Here is a 16,650-nt window from a genome sequence, read left to right as displayed (position 1 = left end):
GGAGTGCCAGTGTGTGCCTTACAGCACTAACCTGGGCACAAAGCTTTTTAGCATTAGTAAGATGTGTGAAATAGGATCTGTTGGCTAGAGACAACATTGTAGACAGATCCCTTCCCAGTCACTGAACCTATGTCACAAATGACAACCTTTTCCCCTGTGTAATGCACTGCCCTGGTCAAAAGTAGTGCCCTATAAAGGGAATAGGGTGCCATTTTGTATGCCTGAGACGGTGCTGACAACACAGAGACACGGACATCAGGAGGGGAGGCGCACACACACACTCACACACACACACAGTCATAGCTCGCGAGCACACACATACACACACACTTGTCCCACATCCCAGACAGGATTATAACTGGAGACCAAAGTCAGAGTCAAGGTACTCATAACTTAGAGATAATCATGAAGCCACAATGATAAAGACTTTGACACTTACAGACTGATTCAGCATGCAGTGAACATGCATCATGAAGATAAGAGAGAGAGAAGAGAGAGAGAGAAGTGAGAGAGAGAAGGGAGAGAGAGAGCGAGAGAGGAGGGAGAGAGAGAGAACAGATAGAGAGAAAGAAGAGAGAGATGGGAGAGAGAGAGAGAGAGAGAGAGAGAGAGAGAGAGAGAGAGAGAGAGAGAGAGAGAGAGAGAGAGAGAGAGAGAGAGAGAGAGAGAGAGAGAGAGAGAGGTAAAGGGGGAGAAGGGAGAGTGAGAGAAGAGAGAGAAAGGGGAGCGAAAAGAGAGAAAAGAGAGAGAGGAGAGAGAACGGAGAGAGAGAAGGGAGAGGGAGAAGGGAGAGAGAGAAGGGAGAGAGAGAAGGGAGAGAGAAGAGAGAGAGAGAAGGGAGAGAGGGAAGAGAGAGAGAAGGGAGAGGGAGAAGGGAGAGAGAAGAGAGGAGAAAAGAGAGGGAAGGGAGAGAGAGAGAAGAGAGAGAAGGGAGAGAGAAGGGAGAGAGAGAAGGGAGAGAGAGAATAGAGAGAGAAGAGAGAGAGAATGGAGAGAGAGAGAAGAGAGAGAGAAGGGAGAGAGAGAATAGAGAGAGAGAAGAGAGAGAGAAGAGAGAGAGAATGGAGAGAGAGAGAAGAGAGAGAGAAGGGAGAGAGAAGGGAGAGAGAGAATAGAGAGAGAGAAGAGAGAGAGAAGGGAGAGAGAAGGGAGAGAGAGAAGAGAGAGAGAGAATAGAGAGAGAAGAGAGAGAGAATGGAAAGAGAGAGAAGAGAGAGAGAAGGGAGAGAGAGAATAGAGAGAGAGAAGAGAGAGAGAAGGGAGAGAGAGAAGAGAGAGAGAGAATAGAGAGAGAAGAGAGAGAGAATGGAGAGAGAGAGAAGAGAGAGAGAAGGGAGAGAGAGAATAGAGAGAGAGAAGAGAGAGAGAAGGGAGAGAGAGAAGGGAGAGAGAGAATAGAGAGAGAAGAGAGAGAGAATGGAGAGAGAGAAGAGAGAGAGAAGGGAGAGAGAGAATAGAGAGAGAGAAGAGAGAGAGAAGAGAGAGAGAATGGAGAGAGAGAGAAGAGAGAGAGAAGGGAGAGAGAAGGGAGAGAGAGAATAGAGAGAGAAGAGAGAGAGAATGGAGAGAGAGAGAAGAGAGAGAGAAGGGAGAGAGAGAATAGAGAGAGAGAAGAGAGAGAGAAGGGAGAGAGAGAAGAGAGAGAGAGAAAAAGCAGAGGGTCAGAGAGTGAAAGAGAAAGAAAAAAACAGGTAAATTAAACAGGTGTGGATGTCTGTGGACAATGACAGTACATGACTAAACATGACAGTCACTAAACAGTAGTATGAATGACAACACTAGACACCAGTGTTTTATGCAACCAGACTTTCATTCAATGGCAGATTAGTAAAGCTCCATTTGTGCCTTGTACAACTGAACAGAAATACTGTAGGTAGAAATTCTATACAGCATTACGTTATCATCTTTCACAACAACACACAGAGCCTGCGTCCCAAATGGCACCCTAGAGCCTTTACAGAGGACTACTAAAAGTAGTGTACTGTGTAGGAAATAGGGTGCCATTTGAGAAGCAAACATTCTATATTAAGACCAAAATGCATCCTCTACATCTGCAGGCTACAGCAGTGTTCCGTTCCTTCTAGAACTGCACAGTGGGACTGTCACTGAAAGTCTGGTTAGACTGATGTGTTGTGTTCAAACTGGTGGTGGTGGACTCCCCTTCAATAGTGAGCTGTAGCAACGGAGGATTCCCACACAACCACAACACTGTACCTAACTAACCACCAACCACCGTCACTCCTCACCCCCCTGGCTCCCGTTCTCCTCTCATCTTTTTCTGCATTAGCCTGGTCCCAGATCTGTCTCTCTCTCTGTAGCCTGGTCCCAGATCTGTCTCTCTCTCTGTAGCCTGGTCCCAGATCTGTCTCTCTCTCTGTAGCCTGGTCCCAGATCTGTTCTCTCTCTGTAGCCTGGTCCCAGATCTGTCTCTCTCTCTGTAGCCTGGTCCCAGATCTGTTCTCTCTCTGTAGCCTGGTCCAAGATCTGTTCTCTCTCTGTAGCCTGGTCCCAGATCTGTCTCTCTCTCTGTAACCTGGTCCCAGATCTGTCTCTCTCTCTGTAGCCTGGTCCCAGATCTGTTCTCTCTCTGTAGCCTGGTCCCAGATCTGTTCTCTCTCTGTAGCCTGGTCCCAGATCTGTTCTCTCTCTGTAGCCTGGTCCCAGATCTGTCTCTCTCTCTGTAACCTGGTCCCAGATCTGTCTCTCTCTCTGTAGCCTGGTCCCAGATCTGTTCTCTCTCTGTAGCCTGGTCCCAGATCTGTCTCTCTCTCTGTAACCTGGTCCCAGATCTGTCTCTCTCTCTGTAGCCTGGTCCCAGATCTGTCTCTCTCTCTGTAACCTGGTCCCAGATCTGTCTCTCTCTCTGTAGCCTGGTCCCAGATCTGTCTCTCTCTCTCTGTAGCCTGGTTCCAGATCTGTCTCTCTCTCTGTAGCCTTGTCCCAGATCTGTACTCTCTTTCTGTAGCCTGGTCCCAGATCTGTTCTCTCTTTCTGTAACCTGGTCCCAGATCTGTTTGTGCTCTTTCCAACTCCATTCCGAAACAATGTTTGGCATGATGGCACAAACAGACTGGCACTCTGCAGTCTGCATCCCTTCTACTACTCTTTCATTTGTACACTCTTTTGTGAAGCTCCCTTCTTTCCGTCTTTCCTACCTTCCTTGACAGGGATGGCAGGTTTCTTCTGGCGCAGGCCCAGCAGGATGAAGAAGAGGACCAGGGGGATGAAGATCTCAAAGGCCAACACCCACTGTAGGGAGGAGAGGGAGGGAGGGAGAGAGAGAGGGAGTGAGGGAGAGAGGGGAAGGGAGGTTGAGAGGGAGAGAGAGAGGGAGGGAGGGCGAGAGGGAGAGAAGGAGGGAGGAAGAGAGGGCGAGGGAGGGCGAGAGAGAGAGATGGGAGGGAGAGAGGGAGGGAGGGGGGAGGGAGATTGAGAGAGAGAGGAGGAGGGAGGGTGAGTTAGAGAGAGAGGGAGGGAGGGAGAAAGGGGGAGGGAAGGCGAGAGACACAGAGAGAGAGTTAAACCGCTGAACAGATAAACCAGTGTAGACCGTAGTGTGTTTACTATAGTAAACAACTACTAGGTTAAATTCAGTTTGCTACTGACTTGCTTTCCACGCTGAACCACTCCTAGTGGACTGTCATTGACTTGGTGATGGATCAACACAGTGAATGGATCAACACAGTGAATGGATCAACACAGTGAATGGATCAACACAGTGAATGGATCAACACAGTGAATGGATCAACACAGTGAATGGATCAACACAGTGAATGGACTGAGTTGACTTAGCCCATTAAATCAGAGACTTGGTGTGAAGGGTGTCCAGTTTGCTAATCATGCACTATCAACTTATACTGCCAGTGCTTTCCAAAGTGGTCTGTTACAGATATGATATGTTTATGAAGAAGAAGAGGGTGCCACACACACACTCACACACTCAAATCAGGGCAGCTGTGGTTATTGGTGTATGTCATGTTCAGTTTCACACGCTCTGAGAGAAGACAGACATCTAGTAGTGAAAGCACAGCAGAAAGGAAGATTCACAGACAACAGCAGAGAAATAGAACCACCAGCCACAAACAGCAGCTAATGACTTCTTCAGTTCTGATCAATACTGGAAAAGGAAATGTTGATAGTTAATTCCTCCATTAGGAAGGATTTTAAATAACTACCACGTTCCCCCTTTTTCTTCTCTGTACTTTCATTTACTCAGCGCTGCACACGCCCCTCTCCATCATTGTGAATTAGAAATTGTTCTTAATTGACTTGCCTCGTCAGATAAAGGTTAAATACACAAATGAAATACAAATCTGGGATCTATTTCTTTCTTCCTAGCCAGAGAGAGAGACAGAGAGAGAGAGAGAGAGAGAGAGAGAGAGAGAGAGAGAGAGAGACAGAGAGAGAGAGAGAGAGAGAGAGAGAGAGAGAGAGAGAGAGAGAGAGAGACAGAGAGAGAGAGAGAGAGACAGAGAGAGATAGACAGAGAGAGAGACAGAGAGAGAGACAGAGAGAGAGGGGGGGGGGGGTGAAGAGAGAAAGACGAAGAGAGAGGGAGTTAGTAGAGGAGAGAGAGAGAGAGATTGAAAGAAGAGAAATCCTAGAGAGGAGAAATCATTTGAGATGCAGACCCTCTGCTACAGTCTTCTCTACTGGGCCCATATAGGCCAAGCCTCATTCTCTGGGAGTGGCAATCACTGATCACCTGAAGGGACATGGGCTGCGTCCCCATAGGTCCTGGTCAAAAGTGGTGCATTACATAAGGAACACAGTGCCATTTGGGACACAGCCCAGTTCTCCCCATCTACCCTGGTCACCTGGTCTAACCCGCTGTCCAACTAGAGCTGTCGTGTCCTGATTTAAACCTCAGCCATTCTTCAGCTGAAGTTTGGCCTGGATTGTTGGGCACATTGAAGCATGATGCATATAATGCATTGTGTTAAACATAATCACAAAATATCATTAAAAGTGTGGTATGGAGATGAGAGGGTACGCAAACTAAGACACCAGCGAGAGTACGCAAACTAAGACACCAGCGAGAGTATGCAAACGGAGACACCAGCGAGAGTACGCAAACTAAGACACCAGCGAGAGTATGCAAACTGAGACACCAGCGAGAGTATGCCAACTGAGACACCAGAGAGAGTATGCAAACTGAGACACCAGCGAGAGTATGCAAACTGAGACACCAGAGAGAGTATGCAAACTGAGACACCAGAGAGAGTATGCAAACTGAGACACCAGAGAGAGTATGCAAACTGAGACACCAGAGAGAGTATGCAAACGGAGACACCAGAGAGAGTATGCAAACTGAGACACCAGCGAGAGTACGCACACTGAGACACCAGAGAGAGTATGCAAACTGAGACACCAGAGAGAGTATGCAAACTGAGACACCAGAGAGAGTATGCAAACTGAGACACCAGAGAGAGTATGCAAACTGAGACACCAGAGAGAGTATGCAAACTGAGACACCAGAGAGAGTATGCAAACTGAGACACCAGCGAGAGTACGCACACTAAGACACCAGCGAGAGTATGCAAACTGAGACACCAGCGAGAGTACGCAAACTGAGACACCAACAAACTGCCTCTAAGACACTACAGCATGGTGTCAGTCTGTGACCCAACACCACAAAAAACACTTATCTGTGTAGGTCTCTCTTTCTCTCTCACCCCCCTCTCTCTCTCTCTCTCTCTCTCTCTCTCTCTCTCTCTCTCTCTCTCTCTCTCTCTCTCTCTCTCTCTCTCTCTCTCTCTCTCTCTCTCTCTCATACCCCTCTCTCTCTCTTATCCCCCCTCCCTCTCTCGCTCTCATTCCTCTCTCTCTCTCTTTCTCTCTCATCCCCCTCTCTGTCTCTCTCTCTCTCTCTCTCATCCATCTCTCTCTCTCTATCATACCACCCTCTCTCTCTCACCCCCCCTCTCCCTCACTCTCTCTCTCATCTCCCCCTCTCTATCACCCCCCCTCTCTCGCTCTCTCTCTCTCATCCCCCTCTCTCTCATCCCCCCTCTCTCTCCCTCTCTCTCTCTCTCTCTCTTTCTCTTTCTCTTTCTCTCTGCCACACCTAGACCCATAGAAACACGCAGACACACCCACACACAAACAGTGCATGTGTGTAGGGCCATCTGCCCAATCATAGTGCTGAGTCACTAGAGAAAGGAATGATGGATAAGTGACTGAGTGACACGCAGGAGTGTGTGTGTGTTTTTTTTTAACTATCCTTGTGGGTACCAGAAGTGGGGACATTTTGCCGGTCCCCACAAGGATTTGATTTGATTTTAGGCTTAGGGGTTACAATTAGAGTTAGGGTTAGAATTAAGATTATGGTTAGGTTAAGGGTTACAGTTAGGGTTAAGGTTAAGGTTAGTGTGTGTGTGTGTGTGTGTGTGTGTGTGTGTGTGTGTGTGTGTGTGTGTGTGTGTGTGTGTGTGTGTGTGTGTGTGTGTGTGTGTGTGTGTGTGTGTGGGTGCGTGCGTGCGTGCGTGCGTGCGTGCGTGCGTGTGTGCGTGCATGTTTGTGTGCACAGATAGACACAGAGACAAAGTGTCACCCTACTCTGCCCTAGTCGTCTCTTATTTACAAGAGAGACGGAGGGGTCACAGACTTCGTCTCTATATGTCTATCTGTGAAGGTCATGATAGACAAACAGCTCTTTGACATCATTCTCTCACAAAGCACAAAGGCCCAACTGACCCCACTCAACAAAGCTTCTGTTATAAGATCCTGACCATTAAAATACCACTACTCTCTCTGACACAGCTAGGCACACACACACACACACACACACACACACACACACACACACACACACACACACACACACACACACACACACACACACACACACACACACACACACACACACACACACACACAGATACGTACAGACACACACACACACTGAAGGAAATCTTTATCCAGAGGGCGCTTGTCTCTTGTTAGAATTTCTCCAGCTTATATTGATTTCCCTGACCTGAAAAGAAAAACACAAACCTTTGATTTGAATATTAAACAGCTCCCCTTCTGAATTAGTGAGTTTGGAAGTGCCTCTCTCTGTGTCCTTCAAGAGGATACACACAATACCGCATAATGACAAAGGAAAAAAACTTTTTACAAATATTTTGCAAATGTTTTACAAATAAAAAACTGAAATACCTTATTTACATAAGTATTCAGACCCTTTGCTATGAGATTAGAAATTGAGCTCAGGTGCATCCTGTTTCCAATGATCATCCTTGAGATGTTTCTACAACTTGATTGGAGTCCACTTTTGGTAATTTCAATTGATTGGACATGATTTGGAAAAGCACACACCTGTCTATGTAAGGCCTCACCGTTGGCAGTGCAAGTCAGAGCAAAAATCCAGCCATGAGGTGTCGTGGTAATTTCCTGTATTACTCAATAATGAGAGCCAACCACACACAAGTCAGAGTTATATTATAAAGTCCATCTTTAATTATATATGAGCTTCACCATAGCCATTTTTGACTCTCAGATCAATTCAGTGTCTATAAATGAATTCTCTGAGAGTGTCTACAAAACAATTCTTAGTATTATTTATAGCCAAGATACACTCCTCTCAACTCACATGACAAATAACAGATCTTAGGAACATTACAAAGAACCTTTTACTGAAAGAGGAGTATCCCATATCTAAATAGCATTAGCTATAAATTATCGTTCAGTTTGGTCTCCTTAAACAAGGTTTCAATCTCGTGCTTGGTACCAAAACATTACCTCATCCAATGGCAAATATCAATTGTCAATTCTAGATACACCCATCTCAAATACAGCCCCTCCTGGATAAGCTCAGAAAATACAGTGAGCCTCTTAGGTCATATACTAGGTCAAGATAAGGGCAACCTCAGAGGGGACATACAATAGTTACAGACACATTTCCAAGCCTCCTCCTCCCCTTCTGATATTCTTCATAGCATCACATGGTTTAACAGATACATTGACATATGAAGACAAGCCTGACCTCTCCCCTCTCTGGGCCCCAAGTGACTAAGCCCTAGCTGAGAAGGGAAATGCAACTGCCAACCCTATAGTCCAAAGGGAACCATTCTAATGACAAGTATCTCACAAGCATATGATGAAAATAACATCTTATCTATCTATGTTACCTAACTAATTCTGATTCAGCCACGACAGAGGTCGAAGGAATTGTCCGTAGCGCTCCGAGACAGGATTGTGTCGAGACACAGATCTGAGGAAGGGTACCAAAAAATGTATGCAGAATTGAAGGTCCCCAAGAACACAGTGGCCTCCATCATTCTTAAATGGAAGAAGTTTGGAACCACAAAGACTCTTCCTAGAGCTGGCCGCCCGGCCAAACTGAGCAATCAGGGGAGAAGGACCTTGGTCAGGGAGGTGACCAAGAACCCAATGGTCACTCTGACAGAGCTCCAGAGTTCCTCTGTGGAGATGGGAGAAACTTCCAGAAGGACAACCATCTGTACAGCACCCCACCAATCATGCCTTTATGGTAGAGTGGCCAAACGGAAGCCACTCCTCAGTAAAAGGCACATGACAGCCCACTTGGAGTTTCCAAAAGTCCAAAAGGCACTTAAAGACTCTCAGACCATAAGAAACAAGATTTTCTAGTCTGATGAAAACAAGATTGAACTAGGAACTGAGAGACTAATCAGGATTGAGGGAAAGATGAGTGGAGCAAAGTACAGAGAGATCCTTAATGAAAATCTGCTCCAGAGCACTCAGGACCTCAGACTGGGGCGAAGGTTCACCTTCCAACAGGAGAACGGCCCTAAGCAAACAGCCAAGACAACGCAGGAGTGGCTTCAGGTCTCTGAATGTCCTTGAGGGGCCCAGCCAGAGTCCAGACTTGAACCCAATCAAATATCTCTGGAGAGACCTGAAAATAGCTGTGCAGCGACACTCCCCATCCAACCTGACAGAGCTTGAGAGGATCTGCAGTGAAGAATGGGAGAAACTCCACAAATACAGGTGTGTCAAGCTTGTAGTGTCATACCCAAAAAGACTTGAGTCTGTAATTGCTGTCAAATGTGCTTCAACAAAGTACTGAGTAAAGGGTCTGAATACTTATGTAAATGTGGTACTTCAGTTGTTTTTTTTGTTTTTTTTTGCTGACATTTCTAAAAACCTGTTTTTGATTCGTCATTATGGGGTATTGTGTCCATTTTAGAATAAGGCTGTAACGTAACAAAATGTGGAAAAAGTCAAGGTATTGATGGTGCAGAGAGGTACAGGGTTATACTGAGTTTCGATGGTGCAGAGAGGTACAGGGTTATACTGAGTATCGATGGTGCAGAGAGGTACAGGGTTATACTGAGTATCGATGGTGCAGAGAGGTACAGGGTTATACTGAGTATCGATGGTGCAGAGAGGTACAGGGTTATACTGAGTATCGATGGTGCAGAGAGGTACAGGGTTATACTGAGTATCGATGGTGCAGAGAGGTACAGGGTTATACTGAGTATCGATGGTGCAGAGAGGTACAGGGTTATACTGAGTATCGATGGTGCAGAGAGGTACAGGGTTATACTGAGTATCGATGGTGCAGCGAGTTACAGGGTTGTTTAGCCAGTAATATTTCTCCGGTCATATTTTTACTCGTTATAGGTGTTAAAAACATCATAAGGTAGTTAATTTAAACCGTTTTATAGCAATTTATATCCTTTTAGTGCGATTTTGAGGCATTTCTTTCTGAGACACTTTGAACCGCTGGGCACGTTTCCAGTTCATGCCGAACATTAGTGGTCATTTCCACATGGCAAGAGGACAGCTTTCGACCAAAAGACGATTAGACCGGAGAAAGGATTCATTGCCCAAGATTCTGATGGAAGAACAGCTCATAGTAAGAACAATTTATGATGATAAATCGTGTTTCTGTCGAAAAATGTTAAACGCTTATGCCGCCATTTTGTTTGGTATAGCTTCGCTTGGCGCAACCTGTATTGAAAAGTAAGGATAATTTAAAAAATGTAATTCATCGATTGTATTAAGAATTAAATTGTCTATCAATCGCTGTCCACCCTGTATTTTTTAGTCAAGTTTATGAGTATTTATGTATAAGACTAGATCACTGTCTAATATGGCGCACGACATTTTCTGACCAGCTGGGCTACTTTTCTCATTGTCTAACCATGATTTTGGTGGCTAAATACGCACATTTTCGAACAAACTCTATATGTATGTTGTAATATGATGTTACAGGAGTGTCATCTGAAGAATTCTGAGAAGGTTAGTGAAAAAATTTATATATTTTGGCGATGATTACGTTATCGCTCTCTTTGGCTAGAATCAATGCTCTGGTAACGTTTGCACATGTAGTATGCTAATATAACGATTTATTGTGTTTTCGCTGTAAAACACTTAGAACATCTGAAATATTGTCTGAATTCACAAGATCTGTGTTTTTCCATTGCTGTGAGCTCTGTATTTTTAAGAAATGTTTTATGATTAGTAATTAGGTAATACACGTTGCTCTGTGTATTTATTCTAGTCGAGTTGTGATGGTGGGTGCAATTGTAAACTATGATTTATACCTGAAATATGCACATTTTTCTAAAAAAACATAGAGAGAGAGAGAGAGAGAGAGAGAGAGAGAGAGAGAGAGAGAGAGAGAGAGAGAGAGAGAGAGAGAGAGAGAGAGAGAGAGAGAGAGAGAGAGAGAGAGAGAGAGCAAGAGACAGAGAGAGAGCGAGAGACAGAGAGAGAGAGAGAGACAGAGAGAGAGAGAGAGAGAGAGAGAGAGAGAGATAGAGAGAGAGAGAGACAGAGAGAGAGAGAGAGAGAGAGAGAGAGAGCGAGAGAGAGAGAGAGAGACAGAGAGAGAGAGAGAGAGAGAGATACAGAGAGAGAGAACATGGACGATAATATGATTTTAGAGTCCTAGGGTAATTGCATTCCAGCCATGCCATTGAAACATTTTCCACTGCGTCACTGTACAGTCTTACATTTCAAATGGCACCCTATTCACTATGTAGTGCACTGCTATTGACTAGGGCCCATAGTGGTACTATGTAGGGTATAGGGTGCCATTGGGGACAGGCAAACAATGTAGCCCATGTCTGAGGTTTAGGGAAATACAGAGTGTGTGGGTGGGCAGGGAGGGGAGATGGAGGAAATGAAATGGGCTGAATATTGCAGAGCAGCTTATCCAAAGGGTTCGGGCTCAATCAGTCACACAGCAGGTAACTGGAGCACAGAGCTGAGCCAGAATGGAACCCCTGGTCAACTGCACTGGATTGATTCTCCATACCACTCCGTCATATATAACAAGCTAGTTTGAGCAGCTGACAGACACTTATTTCCCCAGGATAGGGAAGGGTCCACTTTAGACCAGAGCCCTATTCCCTATATAGTGCACTACTTTAGACCAGAGCCCTATTCCCTATATAGTGCACTACTTTAGACCAGAGCCCTATTCCCTATATAGTGCACTACTTCTGACCTGGGCCCTTGTAGACACAGGCAGGCAGAAGGCTAAATGCTACTGTATAACATCTGGGAAAGACTCCTGCAATGTTGGGCACAAGTAGGTCAAATTCATTAGTGTACACCATAGCAAAACGTTTTGAAAAGAAAAATGAAAACAAGCAATTCTTATTGGACAAATTCAGGTAGGTCCCTCCCCATTTTGGCTCGTTTTCTTCCTTTTGGTACCTAATGAATATTAAGCGTTCTGAGTCTGGACCAATGTTAATCCCTCCCTAATTATCTCACTCTCTCTTCTATCTCGCTGTGTTCTCTGTTCTCCCTAACCTTAAGCTCTATTGGCTTTACCAGTGGAGTTTTCCTGGCTTTGGTGTGATTTTCAAACACTCCTTCAGAATCAATGCTCTATCTCATGCATGGCTGTCTGCTTTCTCTCTTATTTATCCCTCCCTCCCTCCCTCCCTCCCTCCCTCCCTCCGTCCGTCCTTCCGTCCTTCCTTCCGTCCGTCCGTCCGTCCGTCCGTCTGTCCCCCTCTCTCTCTCTCTCTCTCTCTCTCTGAGTAAACAGTACAGAGGCCTCAGCCTATAAATAGTGTCTGACCCACCCCAGGCTCACTCAAGCGTACCGTTCATCTTCTTTTTTAATGGTCATTGGATTTGATTGACTGGAAACTGATAACCATGAAACTGGTCTGTCAGCGTTTGATCTGATATTCATTTGTTTGGGTTATTATGTCCGCGTTCCAGGGTGACACATGTCAGTTCCCACACGGACATATCCGCTAACCACATCATATGATATAGCAGTCTGATGTCCGAATGCACAGTCAATGACCCAACCATTGGTATTGCAACATCTGTTAATGTAGTCAGCCTAGAACATGACCAATATAATATGTCCAGAGGAGCACTAGCTCTCTAAGGGGTCAGTGGTGGGACGTAGGCAGAACGAATGGTCCAATGTCCAGGCTGGGAGACCCAGTTAGTAGTGGTTCATTAACGAAAGGTCAACGAAGGAAAAAAGAACACATCTAAGAATAACTCTTTACGTATCTGTGTTTTGTTTATTTACCAGGCAAACTGTGTTTTGTTTATTTACCAGGCAAACTGTGTTTTGTTTATTTACCAGACAAACTGTGTTTTGTTTATTTACCAGGCAAACTGTGTTTTGTTTATTTACCAGGCAAACTGTGTTTTGTTTATTTACCAGGCAAACTGTGTTTTGTTTATTTACCAGGCAAACTGTGTTTTGTTTATTTACCAGGCAAACTGTGAGCATCACAAACCAACGTTGATCTTTCTGCTGGTGGCGCCGTCGCTTTTAATCAATACCAGTCAACTCAGGACCCAATGGACATTTACGCATCAAATATATCTGAATTATCGGCTTCATCACCGCAATTAATAGTGGAGGATCTGCCTCTGGAACCTTTTGTTGCTTTACCCTGTAACTAAGAACAACTGAACACACTGTTACCCTCTCTCATCTACTGGCTGCAGTCTTCTCTCTCTCTGTCTCTCTCTGTTTCGTTTCTCTCTTTTCTCCCACTCTCTCTCTTTCTTTCTCTCACTCTCTTTCTACACCCCTCTTTCTTTCTTTCTTTCTTTCTTTCTTTCTTTCTTTCTTTCTTTCTCTCTCTTTTCAGCAGCCTAGTTAGTTCCTTGTGAGCCATTACTACTGATTCCTGCTTACAAGCAAAAAAATAAAGCAGTGACTTGCTCAATACGGAAGTGGTCAGATGACGCAGATGCTAAGCTACAGTACTGTTTTGCAATCACAGACTGGAATACGTTCCATGATTCATCTGATGAAATTGAGTTGTATACCACCTCAGTCACCAGTTTCCTCAATAACTGCATCAATGACGTCGTCCCAGCAGTGACCGTACGTACATATCCCAACCAGAAGCCATGGATTACAGGCAAAATCCACACCGAGCTACACTAGAGCTGCAGTGTTCAAGGAGTGGGACACTTGTCCAGATGCTTATGAGACATCCCGCTATTCAATCAGACGAACCATCAAACAAGCGAAAGCATCTATACAGGACTAAGATTGAATCCTACTACACCGGCGTAGACGCTCATCGGAAATGGCAGGGCTTGCAAACTGTAAAAGTAAACCCACCTGCGAGCTGCACAGTGATGCAAGCCTACCAGACGAGCTACATGACTTCGATGCAAGCAACACAGAAGCATGTATGAGAACACCAGCAGTTCTGGATGACTGTGTGATATACTGTCCGTAGCCGATGTGAGTAGGACCTTTAAACAGGTCAACATTCACAAGGCCACTGGGCCAGACGGATTACCAGGACGTGTACTCAAAACATGCGCGGACCTGTTCATGCACGGACAAGTGTTCTGATGTTTTCAAACTCTCCCTGACCAAGTCTGTAATACCTACATGCTGCAAACTGACCACCATAGTCCCTATGCCCAGAAACTCCAAGGTAATCTCCCTAAATGACTACCGCCCTATAGCACTCACTCACTCACTCACTCTGTAGCCATGAAATGCTTTGAAAGGCTGGTCATGACTCACATCAACACCAGAATACCACCCCAACAGATCCACAGATGATGCAATCTCAATTGCACTCCACACTGCCCTTTCCCACCTGGACAAAATGAACAGCTATGGGAGAATGCTGTTCATTGACTACAGCTCAGCGTTCAACACCATAGTACCCATAAAGCTCATCACTAAGCCAAAGACCCTGGGACTAAACACCTCCCACTGCAACTGGATCCTGGACTTCCTGATGGGCCGCCCCCAGGTGGTAAGGGTCATCAGCAACACATATGCCACATTGATCCTCAACACGGGGGCCCCTCAGGGGTGCGTGCTTAGTCCCCTCCTGTACTCCCTGTTCACCCACGACTGCGTGGCCAAACACAACTCCAACACCATCATTAAGTTTGCTGACGACACAATGGTGGTAGGACTGATCGCCGACAGCGATGAGGCAGCCTATAGGGAGGAGGTCAGAGACCTGACAGTGTGGTGCCAGGACAACAACCTCTTTCTCAATGTGATCAAGACAAAAAAGCTGATTGTGGACTCCAGGGAAAGGAGGGTCAAACATGCCCCCATTCACATCGACAGGGCTGTAGTGGAGCAGGTCGAGAGCATCAAGTTTCTTGGTGTCCTCATCACCAACAAACTATCAGGGTCCAAACACACCAAGACAGTCGTGAAGAGGAAACAACAATGCCTATTCCCCCTCAGTAGACTGAGAAGGTTTGGCATGGGTCCCCAGATCCTCAAAAAGTTATAGAGCTGCACCATTGAGAGCATCCTAACCAGTTGCATCACCACCTGGTATGGCAACTGCTTGGCATCCGACCGTAAGGCGCTACAGAGGGTAGTGCGTACGGCACAGTACATCACTGGGGCCAAGTTTGCTGCCATCCAGGACCTCTATACTAGGCAGTGTCAGAGGAAGGCCCAAAAAAATTCAAAGACCAAAGTCATAGACTGTTCTCTTTGCTACCCCGCGGCAATCGGAATTGGAGTGCCAAGTATAGGTCCAAAAGGCTCCTTAACAGCTTCTACCCCCAAGCCATAAGACTGGTGAACAATTACCCAGGCTATTTGTATTGAAACCCCCCCCCCCCCCCCACCTTTTTTTACACTGCTGCTACTCCCTGTTTATTATCTATGCATAGTCACTTTACCCCTATCTACATGTACATATTACCTCAACTACCTCGACTAACCTGTACCCCCACACATTGACTCAGTACCAGTACACCCTGTATATAGCCTCGTTATTGCTATTTTATTGTATTACATTTTAAAACTTTATTTAGTAAATATTTTCTGACCTCTTTTTTTCTAAAAACAGCATTGTTGGTTAAGGGCTTGTAAGTAAGCCTTTCAGGGTAAGATTGTACAATACCTGTTGTATTCAACACTTGACAAATAACATTTGATTTGAGATAACAGTGCAGAGAGAGAAGACAGTTACAAAGGTCCAGATACAACCATTATGAACAGAATAACAGGTACATGGTCAGGTACTTGGCCCCCAGTCTTCCACGTAGAAGATTCTACTCAATAGAAGACACGACAGAGAGATTCTACTCAATAGAAGACAAGACAGAGAGATTCTACTCAATAGAAGACAAGACAGAGAGACTCTACTCAATAGAAGACAAGTAAGAGAGATTCTACTCAATAGAAGACACGACAGAGAGATTCTACTCAATAGAAGACAAGACAGAGATTCTACTCAATAGAAGACAAGACAGAGAGATTCTACTCAATAGAAGACAAGACAGAGAGATTCTACTCAATAGAAGTCAAGGCAGAGAGATTCGACTCAATAGAAGGCAAGGCAGAGAGATTCTACTCAATAGAAGACAAGGCAGAGAGATTCTACTCAATAGAAGACAAGACAGAGAGATTTGACTCAAAGGAACCACCTGGTCCCATTACAACCCCCCATTTCATCAGATTTTCCACCTCGGTTATTATGTCTTTCTGTCCTCTTTAGCTGGTATCTTTCCTAGTAGCCTATCTCTCCTCTGTTCTCTCCTCTGTTCTCTCCTCTGTCCTCTCCTCTGTCCTCTCCTCTGTCCTCTCCTCTGTTCTCTCCTCTGTCCTCTCCTCTGTCCTCTCCTCTGTCCTCTCCTCTGTCATCTCCTCTGTTCTCTCCTCTGTCCTCTCCTCTGTTCTCTCCTCTGTTCTCTCCTCTGTCCTCTCCTCTGTTCTCTCCTCTGCCCTCTCCTCTGTCCTCTCCTCTGTTCTCTCCTCTGTCCTCTCCTTTCTCTTCTCCTCTGTTCTCTCATCTGTTCTCTCCTCTGTCCTCTCCTATGTTCTCTCCTCTGTCCTCTCCTCTGTCCTCTCCTCTGTCCTCTCCTCTGTTCTCTCCTCTGTCCTCTCCTCTGTTCTCTCCTCTGTTCTCTCCTCTGTCCTCTCCTCTGTTCTCTCCTCTGTCCTCTCCTCTGTTCTCTCCTCTGTTCGCTCCTCTGTGCTCTCCTCTGTCCTCTCCTCTGTTCTCTCCTCTGTCCTCTCCTCTGTTCTCTCCTCTGTCCTCTCCTCTGTCCTCTCCTCTGTCCTCTCCTCTGTTCTCTCCTCTGTTCTCTCCTCTGTTCTCTCCTCTGTCCTCTCCTCTGTTCTCTCCTCTGTCCTCTCCTCTGTTCTCTCCTCTGTTCTCTCCTCTGTTCTCTCCTCTGTTCTCTCCTCTGTCCTCTTCTCTGTTCTCTCCTCTGTCCTCT

The 16,650-nt window shown here is 45.7% G+C and overlaps 1 protein-coding gene across 2 annotated transcripts in view; it reads right to left on the bottom strand.

Moving 5' to 3' along the window:
• The window catches only part of LOC129826691 (ATP-binding cassette sub-family A member 2-like), a 149,265-nt gene that overhangs the window by 80,372 nt on the left and 52,243 nt on the right, over positions 1 to 16,650 (bottom strand). For both annotated transcript variants that reach the window (XM_055887697.1, XM_055887698.1), the window contains exon 2: positions 3,156 to 3,249. In XM_055887697.1, coding sequence (XP_055743672.1) covers positions 3,156 to 3,249 — 94 coding nt within the window. The remainder of the gene's footprint in view (positions 1 to 3,155; positions 3,250 to 16,650) is intronic.

This window comes from Salvelinus fontinalis, chromosome 28 (genome assembly GCF_029448725.1).
Source record: "Salvelinus fontinalis isolate EN_2023a chromosome 28, ASM2944872v1, whole genome shotgun sequence".
NCBI lineage: Eukaryota > Metazoa > Chordata > Actinopteri > Salmoniformes > Salmonidae > Salvelinus > Salvelinus fontinalis.
Note: the sequence above shows the minus strand (reverse complement) of the source record. Positions and strands in the feature narration are given on the sequence as shown.